Raw genomic sequence first — 17994 nt, 5'->3', positions numbered from 1 at the left:
CAGGAGATTACCAACATTGTGGGGGCGAGCCAGCCAGACCTGTCTGTTTTGCATTTGGTAGACTCCTCAGCTTGACGTGCCTCCATGGAACCTCCATGTTCTAGGGCAGTGTACCTGAACTGTGTACGAAATAAGCCAGAAACAGCACAAATATTTGGGTGCTGTGTGGTTTCCGGGCTGTATGGCCGTGTTCTAGCAGCATTCTCTCCTGACGTTTCGCCTGCATCTGTGGCTGGCATCTTCAGAGGATCTGATGTTGGGAAAGCAAGTGGAGTATATATATCTGTTGGAGTGTCCAGGGTGGCTGGAGAAACCTTGTCTGTGAGTAACAAAGAAGGCAACCAGGTCCATAGTTGAGAGATATATATACTCCACTTGCTTTCCCAACATCAGATCCTCTGAAGATGCCAGCCACAGATGCAGGCGAAACGTCAGGAGAGAATGCTGCTAGAACACGGCCATACAGCCTGGAAACCACACAGCACCCAAGTGATTCCGGCCGTGAAAGCCTTCGACAGTACAAATATTACAAAAAGAAAACTTCTGTCTGGCTCAAAAAACAGTGTTAAAACGAAACTTTTCATAGAATGAATTAAAACGTCTGTATCAAAAAACCAAAAGACCAACAATAAAGAAAAATACAAAACATGGATAACACGTAGGAAACAGAAAGGGGATCCCCAAATATGCACTCAGAACTCAAAGTCTCAGTATACATGATACCTCTGCAGTGAAAATCCAAAGAGTTACCCAAGGAAGAAGAATCCCACCTGGTGGTAATGTTGACCTGGGTGAGTTCAACACTTTCAACCTTGGTCTTCTTCAGCCACAACAGTATAATTAAATACAGAGAATGGCAAGGCATCTAGCCCAAAAGTGAGACTTCAATAGAGTAACAGGCCATATTACACAGGAGCAGCAGTGGCGTAGGAGGTTAAGAGCTCGTGTATCTAATCTGGAGGAACCGGGTTTGATTCCCAGCTCTGCCGCCTGAGCTGTGGAGGCTGATCTGGGGAATTCAGATTAGCCTGTGCACTCCCACACACGCCAGCTGGGTGACCTTGGGCTAGTCACAGCTTCTCGGAGCTCTCTCAGCCCCACCCACCTCACAGGGTGTTTGTTGTGAGGGGGGAAGGGCAAGGAGATTGTCAGCCCCTTTGAGTCTCCTGCAGGAGAGAAAAGGGGGACATAAATCCAAACTCTTCTTCTTCTTCTTCATATCAGGGCTGGAGCTAGGGAGAACTGTGCCAGGGGCACACGTGCGCCCTGCACCCCTGCCATGCCCACCACACCCCAGAACACCCCTGCCACACCCTGGAATGCCCCCACCACGCCCCCACACTGGTGTGTGTCCAGTGCATCATGCACCCCCCTGCTCCCTTGGCGCTACGCCACTGGGCCACATGCATCTAACTAACCAAAATGGATTAAGTGTACCTAAATCCCAGAGGCTAGGAGCAAACCACGGATGCTGGGATTTTCTTTCAAGCCGTGCATCAGAATTTCCAGACCAGACAGTTCTGATCAATAGAGGAAGAACTGTGCCTCAGTGCTAGAGCATCTTCTAGATTCAGCCCCGAGCAGCTCCAGTTTAAAAGGACCAGACAGCAGGTGCTGTGGAAGACTGCTGCTCTAGCCTCTGCTGCCAGTTGAGTTGGCAATACTGACAGAAGAGTTGTGTGCCTGGAGCATGTTTTTCTCTGATCCTTCATTCAGGGAGTCACAGGCATTCCTATTATCCTCACAGCAAGCCTATGAAGTAGGGTACAGCGAGAGGCCCCTTCCGCACATGCAGAATAATGCACTTTCAATCCACTTTGCAGCTGGATTTTACTGTGCGGAATAGCAAAATCCACTTGCAAACCGTTGTGATAGTGAATTGAAAGTGGATTATTCTGAATGTGCGGAAGGGGCCAGAGAGGGAGATAGAGAAACTGCCTAGCCGACAGTCACCCAATTAGCTTCACTGATCTCGGGATTTGAACCCGAGTCTCTGCATTCCAATTCTCAAGCCACTGCACCCCACAATTCACAAAGACACTTCTTTTTTTAAAAAAAAAAGCCTTTAAGGTGCTACTCTCTTTCTGAAAATCTGTCGTGTGTGTTTTCATCCGCTTGGACTGGCCGTAAATTAACGCCTGTCATTTTGTTTCTCTTTCCCAGGCATTTAAAGAAGAAGTTATTCAGACAGGTAAGAACACTCATGAATATTATTTTGCTGTCTTGTCTTTTGGAACCCATTTGCTGCATCGCTTGAACAGATTTTCGGCTCCCGCGTTGTTTTCTAATTTTGTCCTTCTCAGAGGCGTATCTAGGGAAAATGTAGCTGGGTGCAAAATCTGAGTTTCCCCCCCTCTTCCTCCCCCTCATATGGACGGCCGCCTTCCCCCCCATGACCAAACAACTTTTTTTGCACCAGGTCTTAAAGTCCGTGTATGGACCAGGGGAAAGGAGGAGGCGTGTGTGGGGGGGGCGAACCTCCCAGATTCCTGGTGTTTTAAACACTCTCAGCCACCCAAAATCCAAATCCAAAGGTATAAAAGTAAAATAATAAATAAATAATAAAATAAATAAATAAATCCAAATCCAAAAACCTTTATTAGGCATAAAACCAGTGCCAAGAATTTCAAATACAATAAAAAGATCATTATTGCTCAACTTGCAGTACATCGAGCAAAAACATAGCAACAGCTTCAGATATTTCCACACTAGAGCTATTTAGAAGCTTAGCCATTTTTGTTTTATCAGAGAGGAGCATAAATCCTGTTGGTAACACAGTTCTCAAATTGGTTCTGATGTTGTTGTACTTTGAACAATGGAGCAGAATATGAGAAAGTGTTACAGTTGTATCAGGACAGAATTGACAGCGACGCTCATCTTGTGGAATACCAGAGAATCGACCTTGAAGATGTGCTGACGGGTACTCTCAGCCACCCATCAGAGCAAGGCCTGGAGAAACCAATGATCAAACCCAGTGATCAGAATTTTAAGCAGCTTTATTGATAAAGGGAGCAGAGCGAGATGGTGTTTCCTGTTCTAGGAAACAGCAGTGGCGTAGTAGTTAAGACCAGGTGCACTCTAATCTGGAGAACCGGGTTTGATCCCCTGCTCTGCCACTTGAGCTGTGGAGGCTTATCTGGGAAACTAGATTAGCCTGTGCACTCCAACTTTTGTTGTTTTTGTTGTGGGGGGCGGGAAGGGAAAGGAGATTGTAAGCTCCCTTGAGTCTCCTTACAGGAGAGAAAGGGGGGTATAAATTCAAATTCCTCCTCCTCCTCCTCCTCCTCCTCCTCCTCCTCCTCCTCCTCCTCCTCCTCCTTCTTCTTCTTCTTCTTCTCAAAGCACCATAGAAATTACAGCAGCTTATATTTCCCTTCTCTCCCATGACACAATGGTCCCTCTCCCTCTTTCCAATTGTCAAGAAATCAGGTGGTACAATTTTCCGGAACGCCTATTTCATATCAAACATTATCAAGCATTACATGAACATATCAAACCCCCTTCCTATTAACCCCCCTCCCATTCCCAAAATCATAACTAACAAGTTTTTGTAGTAAGCTTACACAAACGAGTACGTTTCTTCATAACGAATATCTGCTTGCATCCGCACTTCGGTGAAGTCGCTAAAGATCCTTGAGCAAACCTTTCTACATACCTTGAGCAAAACTCCTTATGCCTGCTCTTTGCAAGTGTTTTAGTCTGTTAAAAATGTTTCTAACCCCTTCCTAACACTGATCAATCTCCCAGAGGGCCCTGGTCTATCCCCCCCAAACCTCTCAACTTCCCAGATCACAAGCCAGTCTGGGCAATCTGGAAAATTCCTTCCTGACCCCTAAGTGGCGACCACCATTACCCTGAGTCTGAAAAAAGGATCACCGGCAGTGACTCATCCCCTCTTATTCTCCTTCTCACCATCTGCCTAATTTCACAGAATCAGGTCGCTAAATAAAATGAAATAAAATAAAATAAATCAAGCCTCTGCTTGAAAATGTCCAAATGTCTAAAGCTCTTTCTCTCTCTTTATCAGCGAAGTGTATCGATTCATTTGTCCCCTTAATGTGGGGACAAATTGCTAAGACTGAGGTTCACTTCCCGAAGAGGGCTTTTGTACGTTGTAAAGGATTATTATTTTTTAAAAGGCCGTCAGTCTTAGTAAATGTTCCATAGACGCAGCTGGTGTGTGGGCAGGCAGCGAGTAAAAATAGCTCAGGGTTAATAACAAGGTGTACTAAAAGCCAAGGTAGTGTAGTGTTATAAGCAGAGGCGTACGGCCTATAGGGACATGGGGCCACCCATGTCCCTGGGCGCATGCCTTTTGGTCGCGGGGGGGGGGGGCGCCGGGTGCCCCTCCCACACTACCAAATGGCATGTACCCCAGCCACACGCCACCAACCCCCCCCCCAGCTCAGGAGCCGGCCTTTCCTTTTGAAAGCTGGCCTGCATGGAGGGCTGGGGGCAGAGGTGGGGGGCACCTGGAGCAGGAGTTATCTCCGGGCGCCATTTCCTCCCGATACACCTCTGGTTATGAGTGTTGGATGTGGACTACAGAGGCCTGGATTCAAATCCCCCCACCACACCATTTACCAGATGCCAGTCGTTCTTCAGTGCAGCCTACCTCACAGGGCTATTGTGAATATGAGAGGGAGAGATCCTGTTTTTGGAGGATAGGTGAGACAAACCACTCCAAATAACAGCTGCTTGATTTTTTTCCCCTGACATGGGTGAAAGGCAAGTTCACTTTTTTCTTGCACGACAGAAAACTTTCTGTGGAATTCCGAGACTTTGTTGAATGCTTAAGAAGGTGGGTTTCTGAGCCCTCCAAAGCTAAATCTTCAGGGTCTATGACCCTTCAATATGCAGTATCAAGCCGATTTCTGGAGAGGAAGCTTATCTACAGCCGCTTCAAAAGGCTCTCTTGAACTCTTTCAACTTCATCTTCACCCTTTCAGTCCAAGTCTTATCTCAGCTCTGCCAATCTCCTCCTTGAATTTACTGGTAACTTTTATAACACCTCAAAATGCCACTTTTCCGGCATATATTCAGTCGCATGTGAGCCAGATGTCCTCCCCCCCGCCCGATCAGTTTTATGTGCCCCCACCAACCCTACTAAGTCAGCCTTGGTGTGGATCAAAAGTCTCTCTGCAGTTTTACTTCCAAAGAGATGAAGAGGAGTTTGCAGGCTGTTAAGATAGAAATTGCTATAACATGAAGCAAAATGTAGTGAGTTTGCCATGAGAACAAGTCAGGAGGGGCTGTTTTCCCATCATGCTCCATACCGAGATTGAAGACATCCTGGACTGGAACCATCTGCAATTGGTCGTGATACCTGAGGTCTTTGTTTTCAAAACAAACTGTGGTTTGCTTCTGGTCATCCAGGAGTCTGAAGGATTCAGCTAGTTTGTGGACAAGAAACAAACCGTGATTTGTTACCAAGGTTAGAGATTATTATGGAGTGTGACTCGATGCTTGTGCAACAGAAATTCAGTTTCCAGACCCTGCATTTTGGAGAGCAGATTGGCTTTCAGATCTATGGAAGGTGGCCGTCCCTGGCATAAAATACAAAGACCCCTTCCGCACATGCAGAATAATGCACTTTTAATCCACTTTCACAATTGTTTGCAAGTGGATTTTGCTATTCCCCACAGTAAAATCCAGCTGAAAAGTGGATTGAAAGTACATTATTCTGCAGGTGCGGAAGGGACCTTAGTCTGTACGTAGCATCAGAAAAGAGTTAGACTCAAGTGGCACCTTAAAGACTAGCAAAATTTCTGGGAGGGCGTGGGCTTTCGCAAGTCACAGCTCACTTCTTCAGAGACAAGTATCAAGAAGTGAGCTGCAAATACTAATGCCCGTGCCCTGCCAGGAATTTTGTTAGTCTTCGAGATGCTACGTGACTCTTGCCATTTTCTGCTTCCACATCTTCAGCATGCCCGGAAGGAAATGCCATATTGGATGGGCCATGTTGCTACCCCACAAGGTTTCCATATATGAAAATTGCTTGCGGGTGGGGAGCCATCAGCCCTTCCTTCCAATGTGATGCTGTTCTGAGCTCCCCTTTTAAAAAAAATTAAATGAAGCCATTCCCTGCAGTTTCTCCATGCCTGCAGGGAACGCGCACAACTTAGTGCAGTGATGGCGAACCTATGGCACGGGTGCCAGAGGTGGCACTCAGAGCCCTCTCTGTGGCCACGCGTGCACAGAGTTCATCATGTGATAATAGTGTAATTATTTCAGGGAGATTATTAGCATCAAACCCAAGACTTAGTTTTGGGGAAGCAGTGTCGGTAACCCTGTTAAGCCCCACTGATTTTCATGGAAAGAAGTGAAGTGTGATCCTTTACCTGGGAGTAAGATCGGTTGCTGACAATGGGGCTTGCTTCTGAGTAAACCCTCCTAGGGTCGTGATTCACCCGTTCGAAGTGTTGCACAGTTGCTTCAAAGCAAAGCCACCGGCTATCACCAAACTTACTCACGAGTAACGTGCGCCTTGGAGCCAACCGGTTTTTCTATACTCTCTCTCTCTCTCTCTCTCTCTCTCTCTCTCTCTCTCTCTCTCTCTCTCTCTCTCTCTATCTATCTATCTATCTATCTATCTATCTATCTATCTATCTATCTATCTATCTATCTATCTATCTATCTATCTATCTATCTATCTATCTATCTATTTTTTATTCGATTTATAGACCGCCCCATCCCCAAGTATTCAGGTTAAATTGCCATGTTGGCACTTTGCGATAAATAAGTGGATTTTGGGTTGCAGTTTGGGTGCTCGGTCTTGAAAAGGTTTGCCATCACTGACCTAGTGTGAGTGAGCAGGCAACCATACCGTGTTGTTTGCCCCTGAGTCAGGGAGCTGTCTATCCCATGCCGATACATAATTTACAGGCACAGCGTAGTTCCCATACAGCCCATCCAATGACACGCCGCTCTCGGGGAGATATATTTTTAGCCGTGTAAGCCAGTGAAAAAGAATGACCGAAGTCTGGATAGCATTATATCCTGCAAAGCCTTCTTGGCTCGGAGTTGTGAAATCTTCGCTCTGGAATTCCACACTGCATACAAGCACAGAGGTGACAGGATACTGATAACGTTGAAGAGTTTCTGGCAAGAGCTTGGCTTTCGGACTCGTCCAGATGACGCCGGACAGCTGCCTCGAGGAGCGTCTGTGAATGCTTGCCCTCAAGGCTGCCCCGTGGGGTTCCACCAAACAGCCATGGGGTGGGAGGGGCGGGGGGGCGGGAGAAGAAGGAAAGGGCAACTCTCTCATTCTGATTTGACGGAAGACATTTTGATTGGCCCCTTGGGAGGACAGTGACCGCTGGCCTCTTCGGTCAATGAACAAAATGTTCGTCCAATTCCGGCAGATATTTCAAACAGTATTTTTCTTTCAAGATCTTCGGCGTAGCCTTTTGGGTGGTCAGAGTGGACTTTTTCTTCCTTTCCCTCTAGTGAAAAAGCTGGTCGAATCCAGTCCAGTCTCTGCTCCCTTTGCAAGCACTTTACGCGAGGGTCTATTCACAATTTCCAATCACACGTGGGTACGTTTGTCCGTAGACTTTTCCACGTGGAAGTCCCAAGGGAGGAGTCTACCCCTCACTTAGCTCACCCCTTCCTTTCAAAGACACTCTGCTTTGCTTTCCGAGATGCAAAAACTTCTGGCTTTTATGGAATCTATGGCTTTTCAGTGCTGTTCAAATTCAAGCTAAGAAGGTGCCTAAACTTTGGAAGACATAAATCAAGATGGTTTTGGGCCGCATTCCTAAATTCTCAGCTGAACTATTTCCTAAAGCAAGCTGTGTTGTTCTCGGCTAGATGGGTAAACGGTCCGGCTGAAGGCGTGAAAACCATGCGGCCTGAGCACATAGGAGTAAATTATTTAAATGTAAGTGTTTTGAGGATCACTGTCTAAGCTTCTCATATTCCTAAGGGATCCAGCTGTTGTTTTGGATCAAATGAGATCCTGTACGTCAGTCTCCAGGTGTTTTCAGCCAGCACTGGTTTGTTGCGAGTTCTCACGTTTGGTCGTGCCTGGTGTGACATCTGCCATCCAAATGAGTCTGGTTGCTCGAGGGTGAAAAGTCACACAACTCGACTCACTTTCATTTTGTCCAGTCAGTGCTGGATTTACCTATAGGGCAGTGGTGGTGAACTTTTGGCACTCCAGATGTTATGGACTACAATTCCCATCAGCCCCTGCCAGCATGGCCCATTGGCTATGCTGGCAGGGGCTGATGGGAATAGTCCATAACATCTGGAGTGCCAAAGGTTCGCCACCACGGCTATAGGGCCTCAAAATCTAGGCGGCCTCTGGCCAAGGTGTATAATATGTTTGACAAGTTTTTTTCAACCAATATAACTGTAAATTTACAATTTCATTTTCCTAAAAAACTCCTGCTTCTTCCACAAAACATTTACAAAGTTCAGTTAGGACAAAAGTTTGCCACGGGGTTAATTTTAACATTTAGATATATATTTTTTTTCAATCACTTTGCGGTGGATCTTCCTTTGTTCTTCTGCGATGAAGGTCTGCCGTTTTGACGCTGGTTTTTCCACTGAAACCATTGTCCATGTTTGACACGCCGCTTTGATGCACTTGGTTTCGTTTCTCTCTGTTTTCTTTCTTTGGTTAATTCTCTGCCGTGGTTTCTTGTCTTGATTAGGAACGCCAACAAGCAAAGTAAAACAATATGTCTTAGCAACCCCGATCAGCACTACTGCGGACGGTAGCTACATCTCCAATGTTGTTTCCGTCACCCGGCTACGAAGGTCCAGAAGAGACTTATCTTCAAGCCCTCAACAACTGTATTTCAACGTCACAGCCTTTGGGAGGGATTTTCACCTTCGACTGAGGCCGAACACTCGACTGATAGCTCCTGGGGCGGTGGTGGAATGGCACGAAGATTCAGTGGAAAGTGGAAATGGTATTGACAGTGTTAAACCGGGTCAGACTGGGGGAGTCGCAGACAGGATATGGAAAACAGAACCACTTTGGACTGGTTGCGCTTATGTGGGCGACCTCGTGGATATCCCGGGAGCCTCGGTTGCTATTAGCAACTGTGATGGTCTGGTAAGACATTATTTATGTAACGTTTTTGGGGTTTTTAAAAAAAATTAGGTATTCCTTGATGGCGATACCATTTGGTCATTAACATCTGGCGAGGAAAAGGCAAAAGTTTCCAAGATATTTCATTCGTATTCCATTCAGCTCCCGCAGAGCTAGAAACTATAGGTACTTTCTCTCAGTAGCCTACCAACCCAGATATGACCTGCTTAATTTCAACAGTATTTTGCTTTTCCATGGAATCCCGTGATTCGTGTAAACTGTCCTACTGGGCACCCATTGTTGTTCTTTATGGGAAAGGTAATCTTGATTCCGCATTGGCCTTCCGGGTTGGATCTACATGGCAGCTGCCTTCTTGGCCAACTTAGCACAGTTGTGTATTTGACCTCCTGGAGGAGATTCTTACTAACAAAAGGTAACCAACCAAGTAGAAGAGAAGAAGAGTTTGGATTTATATCCCCCTTTCTCTCCTTTGAGGAGATTCAAAGGAGGTTATAATCTCCTTTCCCTTTCCCCCCTTCACAACAAACACCCTGTGAAATGGGCTGAGAGAGCTCCAAAGAACTGTGACTAGCCCAAGGTCACCCAGTAAGCATCGGTTGCCAACTCTGTCTACTTAGTTTGGTGGAAGGAGCAAGGTGCTTGTGCGCTGGCCGCAGCGGCGTGGGGGACTAACGTCCCTCCATATCCTTCTTCTGAGTCCATTTAAGTCTCTTCAAACCATTGATGTAGAGTGTTTTCCTTGTTCATATCTGCTAGGTTCAAGCCCTGCTTCAGTCCCTTTCATAAGTTCCTAAAGCTTTTGTTCTGGTGCAGTGCGGCTCCTCTGATTTAGTTTCCATGAGAGCAGCAGTGGCGTAGGAGGTTAAGAGCTTGTTTATCTAATCTGGAGGAACCGGGTTTGATTCTCCGTTCTGCCGCCTGAGCTGTGGAGGCTGATCTGGGGAATTCAGATTAGCCTGTGCACTCCCACACACGCCAGCTGGGTGACCTTGGGCTAGTCACAGCTTCTCGGAGCTCTCTCAGCCCCACCCACCTCACAGGGTGTTTGTTGTGAGGGGGGAAGGGCAAGGAGATTGTAAGCCCCTTTGAGTCTCCTGCAGGAGAGAAAGAGGGGATATAAGTCCAAACTCTTCTTCTTCTTCATTCATTCATGCTGAGGATGGAAAGGGACTGCCTAAGCACCATTTGAGCGGGGGGTGGGGGGGATATACTACAACTACAGGTCCCTATTTGGATCTCTTGTGCTGCGTCTCTTGAACTGATCTTTTTGTCCAATGGAGAAAATGGATTGGCTTTGATGACATCTGATGGCATTGACGATACTGGAGGATGAACGAATGAGTGAACCTGTGCCGATGCGAATGGTGTTGTTGGGTTTGGTGGCTGTTTTGTCACAGTGAGTGTGGGGACAGGGTTGGCCTCGTCTTTGCAACACCCACCTTCTGACTGGGATAGGAGGACTCATCCCATTTGCGCACTTGTGGTCTCCTCGTTAAGCATACACTCTTTGTGTTGGATTCTTTGTCACGCACAGGTTTCCCCTCTTTGGCCCTCACCACAGTCTCAAATCAGAGAATCCCCACGGTTTCCAAAGTGTGACTTTTTCTCTCCCTTCGTGGGAAAGCAAAGGAGATCCATGTGCACTAGGTTTTCTTTGGGTTTCCTTGCTCCTCTCTGCTTTTCCTTGCCCGCACCACAGCAATTCCCCCACTCTTTCAGAACAATCAGAAGGGCTGTGGGTGCTGTGTGGTTTCCGGGCTGTATGGCCGTGTTCTAGCAGCATTCTCTCCTGACGTTTCGCCTGCATCTGTGGCTGGCATCTTCAGAGGATGAAGATGCCAGCCACAGATGCAGGCAAAACGTCAGGAGAGAATGCTGCTAGAACACGGCCATACAGCCCGGAAACCACACAGCACCCAAGTGATTCCGGCCGTGAAAGCCTTCGACAATACAATCAGAAGGGCTTTTTGAAATTTGCCAGTGGAGCTGACATGAAATTGGCCAGGTCTACTGAAGTAATGCTTGACGGCATGGGAGAAGAGAATCACCATGGCTGGTACATATCATCATCATCATCATCATCATCATCATCATCATCATCATCATCATCATCATCATCATCATCATCATTATTATACACATAACAGCACAGCACAAGTGTCTGGAATTCATCTCTGAATATCGAGTCCTTCCCAAGGACCTGGGATATTAGAGGTATTTGCGTAGAATATGTGCAGTTCCTAGAAGTGCTGCTTTCTGCAGCATGTGGACTGATGTCCTGTCCAAGTTTAGGCTTTCCAGATGTTTTTCAAGATTTCTTGGGATTCCTCCTCCTCCTATTATTATTATTATTATTATTATTATTATTATTATTATTATTATTATTATTATTATTATTATTATTATTATTATTATTATTATTATTATTATTATTATACACGTTACAGCACAGCACAAGTGTCTGGAATTCATCTCTGAATATCGAGTCCTTCCCAAGGACCTAGGATATTAGAGGTATTTGCGTAGAATATGTGCAGTTCCTAGAAGTGCTGCTTTCTGCAGCGTAATGGACTGACAAGTTCTGTCCAAGTTTAGGCTTTCCAGATGTTTTTCAAGATTTCTTGGGATTCCTCCTAGAGCACCGATTTCTCACTTCAGTGGGATTACTGTTGTTCTTTTTTTTGCCACAATCGTTCGAGCTTCAATTTGTAGGTCCTTGTATTTTGTGGCCAGTCTTTTCCAGCTCTTTTGTCCTCTATCCTGCTTAGTCAACTGGCACAGCAACATCTATGATCCTCAAACATGTTTTTTTTTCTCTCACCACTGTTACATGTCTGGGGTGTTGTGTTGTGCCAGGTGTCTGTCTTGTGTCTGTATTCCTAAAGTCCCAACAGAGTATTTTTTGCTTCTTCATTTTCTGTGATCTCTTCTCAAAGGCTTGTACTTTCATTACTCTCAGGTCTCTAAGCTACAGGGCAGGCCGTCACTTTTGCTAAAGGTTCCCAGTGCACCATTGCTGCTAGCCTATTGTGACGTGCTCTCGAGATAGTCAGTTTGGGCTATTTTTTTTTTTTTTTTTTTTTTTTTTTTTTTTTTTCTTACAACAGCAGATGATGTGCTCCACGGTTTCATCACCCTCTTTTGCAGAGACGGCACTTCTTGGGTCATTGTAGGACTTTTCAATTCGTGTCTTTATTGCATTTGTCCTTAATGCTTGCTCTCCTGGGCAGCAAAAAATCAGGCCTTCAGTTTCCTCTTCTTTAGAGTTCTCCTTCTGGAAGCCACTCCCATGTTTTCTTGCTGTCAACTGTCCCTTCAATGTTCTTAAAGTACTGCCCATGGAGTGGCTTGTTTAGCTTTCATGCTGCTCCTTTCAAGTGTGTTTTAAACTGTTGGACTCTATACTCTTTTGATTCTTTGGCTTTCAGCATCTCAGCCTTGTGGACTTCTTTCAATGCTGGCTCTTGACTTTCTTGGATGTATTCTGTCAGGCCTCTTTTCTCTTCCTCTACTGATTGCTTGATGTGGAGCAGCCCTCTTCCTCCTTCTGACCTTGCTAGGTAGAGTCTGTCTACATCACTTCTTGGATGCAGTGCTCGATTGATGGTCATAATTTTCCTTGTTTTTCTGTCCAGGATGTCCAATTCGGCTTGTGTCCAGTTAATTATGCCAGCAGTATTATTATTATTATTATTATTATTATTATTATTATTATTATTATTATTATTATTATTATTATTATTATTATTATTATTATTTCATTCATTCATTCATTCATTCATTCATTCATTCATTCATTCATTCATTCATCCATTTGGCTTAATAGACCGCCCAACCCCCAAAGGGCTCTGGGCGGTGTACAATGAGACATAAAACAAATACAATATAAGGTCTCATAAATACAATATAACGATAAAACATTAAATGACCAACATCTTCATGGACAGGGGTTTTGCCTTCTCCTGGGTGAGGGTATTGGTGTAGGAATGGAGAGTTCGGAGTTCCCAACTTTACCATGAAATTCACAAGGTTACCTTAGATCAATCACTATTTATTAGCCTAAGCTAGGTCCCAGGGTGGTTACGAGAATAAAAACACATGAACACATGAAGTTGCCCTACACTGAGCAGAAGGCCTATCAAGTTCAGTATTGTCTACTCTCACTGGCACCTGGAGGTCTTTCTCATGACCTGCTACCAGATCCTTCTAACTCAAGATGCTGGGGATCGAACCTAGGACCTTCTGCATGCCAAGCGGATGCTCTGCCACTGAGCCGCAGCCTCACTCCTAAAATTATCCTCCCTATGTGCCTTATACTGAATCAGACCATCAATGTTGTCAACTCAGATTGGCGATGGCTCTCTTGGGGTCTTTCACATTACCTACTGCCAGATCCTTTTAACTGAAAATGCCAGGAATCGAACCGGAGACCTTCTGGAAGAAGAGCTATGGATACTGCCCGGATGTTCTTGGTGGAGGATCATAATAAGCATAAGCATAAGCATTTATTGTCATTGTGCACGCACAACGAAATTTACAGCAGCATTCCTCGATGCACACAATTTCAGACTCATACCCCATCCTCACTTTCCCCTTCCTCCACCCATCCCTACACAGCCCCAAACACATCAACACGAAGCCGCGGAGTTTAGCATAGCCACAGCTCTAGAGTAGAAGCTGTCTCTAAGCCTCTTTGTCCTAGTTTTTATAGAACTGTATCGTCTGCCGGGTGGTAACAGTTCAAAAAGAGAGTGTGCTGGATGAGACGGGTCATAGAATCATAGAGTTGGAAGAGACCCCAAGGACCATCAAGTCCAACCCCCTGCAATTCAGGAACACATAATTAAAGCACTCTTGACAGATGGCCATCCAGCCTCCAAAGGATGAGACTCCACCACACTCTGAGATAGTGCATTCCACTGTCGAACAGCTAGGAAGCTTTTCCTGATGTTTAGGTGGAATCTCTTTTCCTTCACCTTGAACCCATTACTCCTGGTCCTAGTCTCTGGAGCAGCAGAAAACAAGCTTGCTCCCTCACCAACATGACATCCCTTCAGATATCTAAACAGGGCTTTCATGTCACCTTTTAACCTTCTCTTCACCAAACTAAACATCCCCAGCTCCCTAAGTCTCTCCTCGTAGGCAATGGATTCCAGACCTTTGACCATTTTGGTTGCCCTCCTCTGGACCCATTCCAGCTTGTCAATATCCTTCTTGAATTGTGGTGCCCAGAACTGTACACAATATTCCAGGTGAGGTCTAATCAATGCAGAATAGAGAGGTACAATCACATCCCTCAATGTTGACACTCTACTCCTATTGATACAGCCCAGAATCACATTGGCTTTCTTGGCCACTGCATCACGCTGCTGACTCATGTGGTAATGGGGTAATGTAAGAACGACTAATTCATTCATTCATTCATTCTGGAATGAATGCAGGAGTCTTTCTCGAGCTTCTGCCTCTGTGTTGTGTCTGTTCTTGAACTCTGGTGTTCATATATCCTGAATGATAGCTGTGGAATTAAGTGAGATAGCTGATTCCTTTACTTGTTCAGCCCTGGATGTCTTGTTGACCCAGACTGAACCCACAAGTGTTTCTGGAAACCCATCAGAAGCTCACGTGCCAGACTTGCCGACAAGATTCCAGACTTGCTGGCAATGCCCCCGTGAAGTGCTTTGCAAAACTGACTGCTTTCTTCTTTGATTTATGGGGTTTTCTTCAACCAAATGTTCAGACCATTGTCGTCAGGGCGAACATGCGTTCCTTACTTGAGCAATGCCTTGGAAGGAGAAGGCGGACACTTGTGAAGCAACGTCTGGGAATCTCATCACGGGCAAAAGTCTCCAAAGAGGACGTGAATTGGCGTGGAGCTGGGGGTGGCCGGATGCAGAAAATGAGGGTCCCGAGGCAGATGCTGTCAGCGATAGACAAACCGCAGAAGGCTGTGGAGATGTTTGAAATAAGGATTCTGCAATCCATCAACACACGTTTGTCCTGTGAGATCTGATCTCCAAGAACGAAGAAGAAGAAGAAGAAGAAGAAGAAGAAGAAGAAGAAGAAGAAGAAGAAGAAGAAGAAGAAGAAGAAGAAGAAGAAGAAGAAGAAGAAGAAGAAGAAGAAGAAGAAGAAGAGGAAGAGGAGGAGAAGGAGGAGGAGGAGGAGGAGGAGGAGGAGGAGGAGGCGGAGGAGTTTGGATTTATATCCCCCCTTTCTCTCCTGCAGGAGACTCACAGGGGCTTACAATCTCCTTGCCCTTCTCCCCTCACAACAAACACCCTGTGAGGTAGGTGGGGCTGAGAGAGCTCCGAGAAGCTGTGACTAGCCCAAGGTCACCCAGCTGGCGTGTGTGGGAGTACACAGGCTAATCTGAATTCCCCAGTTAAGCCTCCACAGCTCAGGCGGCAGAGGGGGAATCAAACACGGTTCCTCCAGATTAGATACACAAGCTCTTAACCTCCTACGCCACTGCTGCGAGAGGATCAAAGTGGAAAGTGCCATTGCAAACAAAGGCTAATTTTCATAATATTCAATTTGTCATAATAGAACCATAGAGTTGGAAGGGGCTATACAGGCCATCAATCCACCTGTTCAATGCAGGATCAGCCTACAGCAGGGATCTGCAACCTGTGACTCTCCAGATGTTCATGAACTACAATTCCCATCAGGCCATGCTGGCTGGGGCTGATGGAATTTGTAGTCCATTAACATCTGGAGAACTGCAGGCTGCAATCCCCTGGCCTAGAGCATCCCAGATAAGGGTTTGTCCAGCTGCTGCTTAAAGATTGCCAGTGAGGGGGAGCTCACCACTTTCCTAGGTAGCCGATTCCACTGTTGAACAACTCTTACTGTAATTTTTTCCTAATATCCAGCCAATGCCTTTCTGCCCATAATTTGAAACCCAATATTGTGAGTCCCTTCCTCTGCCCTCCTCTAAGTGACCTTTGAGTACTTAGAGAGAACAATCGTCCCATCTCAACCTCGTCTTTTCCAGACTACACATTCCCAGTTCCCAAGTCATTCATTCCCAATTCAGCCTTTCCTTGCAGGGCTTGGTCTCTAAGCCCCTGATCATCTTCATAGCTCTCCTCTGCACCTGCTCCATTCTGTCCTTGTCCTTTTTGAAGAGAGGTCTTTAGAAGTGCACAAAATGTTCCAGGTACAGCCTGATTAATGCAGTGTCCAATGGACTATGACATCTTGTGATTTGGATGTTATTCCTCTGTTAATACATCCCAAGATCACATTAGCCTATTTTGCTGCTGCATCACACTGTTTACTCACATTTAACTTATGGCCCACCTGTACCCCATGATGTTGTTTGTACACACTTCTACCCAGAAGCATATCCGCTGTCCAGTATTCATGTATCTCATTTTTGATACCCAAACATAGATCTTGGTACTTATCGTTGCACTTTGTTCCCACAACTTCCAACTTTTCCAGTGTGTTTGGATCTCATTGAATTCCATCTCTATCTTCTGGTGAGTTCGCTGCTCTTCCCAATTTGTCTGCAAATTTAATGAGTAGTCCCTCCTCCCTCTCATCCAGCCAAGTAAGCAATTTGTATTCATATAGGGAAAAATTACACAATTGGAATTGGAACTTACTGGACTGTATTAAATGTCTGGTCTAACAACACCTCCTAGTTGAATAATAGAATCATAGAGTTGGAAGGGCCATCAAGTCCAACCCCCTACCATGCGGGAACACACAATCAAAGCACTCCTGACATGTGTTCATCCAGCCTCTGTTTAAAAACCTCCAAAGAAGGAGGCTCCACTATTCTCCAAGGCAGTGAATTCCACTGTCAAACAGCCCTGACAGTCAGAAAGTTCTTCCTGATGTTTAGGTGGAATCTCTTTTCCCGCACTTTGAAACCATGACTCCTGGTCCTAGTCTCTGAAGCAGTAGAAAATAAGCTTGCTCCCTCTTCAACACAGCATCCCTTCAAATATTTAACCATAACTATCATGTCCCACCTTAATCTTGGCTTCTCCAGACTAAACATCCCCAGCTTCCTAAATCTCTTCTCATAGGGCATGGATTCCAGACCTTTTACCATTTTGGTTGCCCTCCTCTGGACCCGTCCCAACTTGTCAATATCGTTCTTAAATTGTGGTGCCCAGAACTGTACACAGTACTCTACTCTGAACAATGCAGAGTAGAGTGGTACAATTACTTCCTTCGATCTAGACTTTTTTATTGATGCATCCCAGAATTGCATTGGCTTTCTTGACTGCCATATCACAGTTACCGTTTATCACATACTTGGTAGATACCTGACCGGTCCGTGCGTTAAGTTCATTTTGTGGGCATTCCAGCTTTGATTCAGAATCTACTCGGACCCTTTCCCAAGTGGTCTTTTAACAGATTGGCCTTGGCTACTACCAAAACCCAACCTTTGCAACAGATTGCTACTAGGATTACAACAGATGGGAACAAGAATTCAACCTTTACAACTTTCGGTGATCCCAGGATGGTAGTTTCAGAGGGCGAGCCATCTTCATCTATAGTAAAACAGCTGGAATTGAGTCCAGTAACACCTTAGGGCCCCATAAAACCTGGGGAATGAAAGCTTTTGAGAGTCCAGACTCTCTCCCTCAGGTATCTTATGAAAGGAACTTTGATTCCGAAAAGCCAATGCTCACAAAATCTGTGCTGCGACCGGACTGGAATCGAGCAAATCTCGACTCTCTTACTGACTCCCACCCCTCCATACACAAGGCTATTATCGAACGTCCTTTGGGTTGCAGGTTAAAAAAAAGAGAGAGAGAGAAACAGGGGTATAAAAACAGAATTCCAGACAAGGCGACCTTATTGGTGTCAGGATATTTATGATATATATTCCTGCAACACACAAATCTGCAGGATGCACTCAATGAGACCTTTGTGCCCGATGGCCATCGGCCAGCTGCTAAATGTTAGGT

General features: G+C 45.6%; 1 protein-coding gene across 1 annotated transcript in view; it reads left to right on the top strand.

The window, feature by feature from the left end:
* Nucleotides 1-779: 779 nt before the first annotated feature.
* The window catches only part of LOC125425187 (A disintegrin and metalloproteinase with thrombospondin motifs 3-like), a 52999-nt gene continuing 35784 nt past the window's right edge, over nt 780-17994 (top strand). The window contains exons 1-3 of the mRNA XM_048482742.1: nt 780-791; nt 2164-2191; nt 8661-9067. Coding sequence (XP_048338699.1) covers nt 780-791; nt 2164-2191; nt 8661-9067 — 447 coding nt within the window. The remainder of the gene's footprint in view (nt 792-2163; nt 2192-8660; nt 9068-17994) is intronic.

The sequence above is a fragment of the Sphaerodactylus townsendi genome, unplaced genomic scaffold (assembly GCF_021028975.2).
Source record: "Sphaerodactylus townsendi isolate TG3544 unplaced genomic scaffold, MPM_Stown_v2.3 scaffold_20, whole genome shotgun sequence".
Lineage (NCBI taxonomy): Eukaryota > Metazoa > Chordata > Lepidosauria > Squamata > Sphaerodactylidae > Sphaerodactylus > Sphaerodactylus townsendi.
The sequence above is the reverse complement of the archived record's forward strand: the minus strand, read 5'-3'. Positions and strand labels throughout refer to the sequence as shown.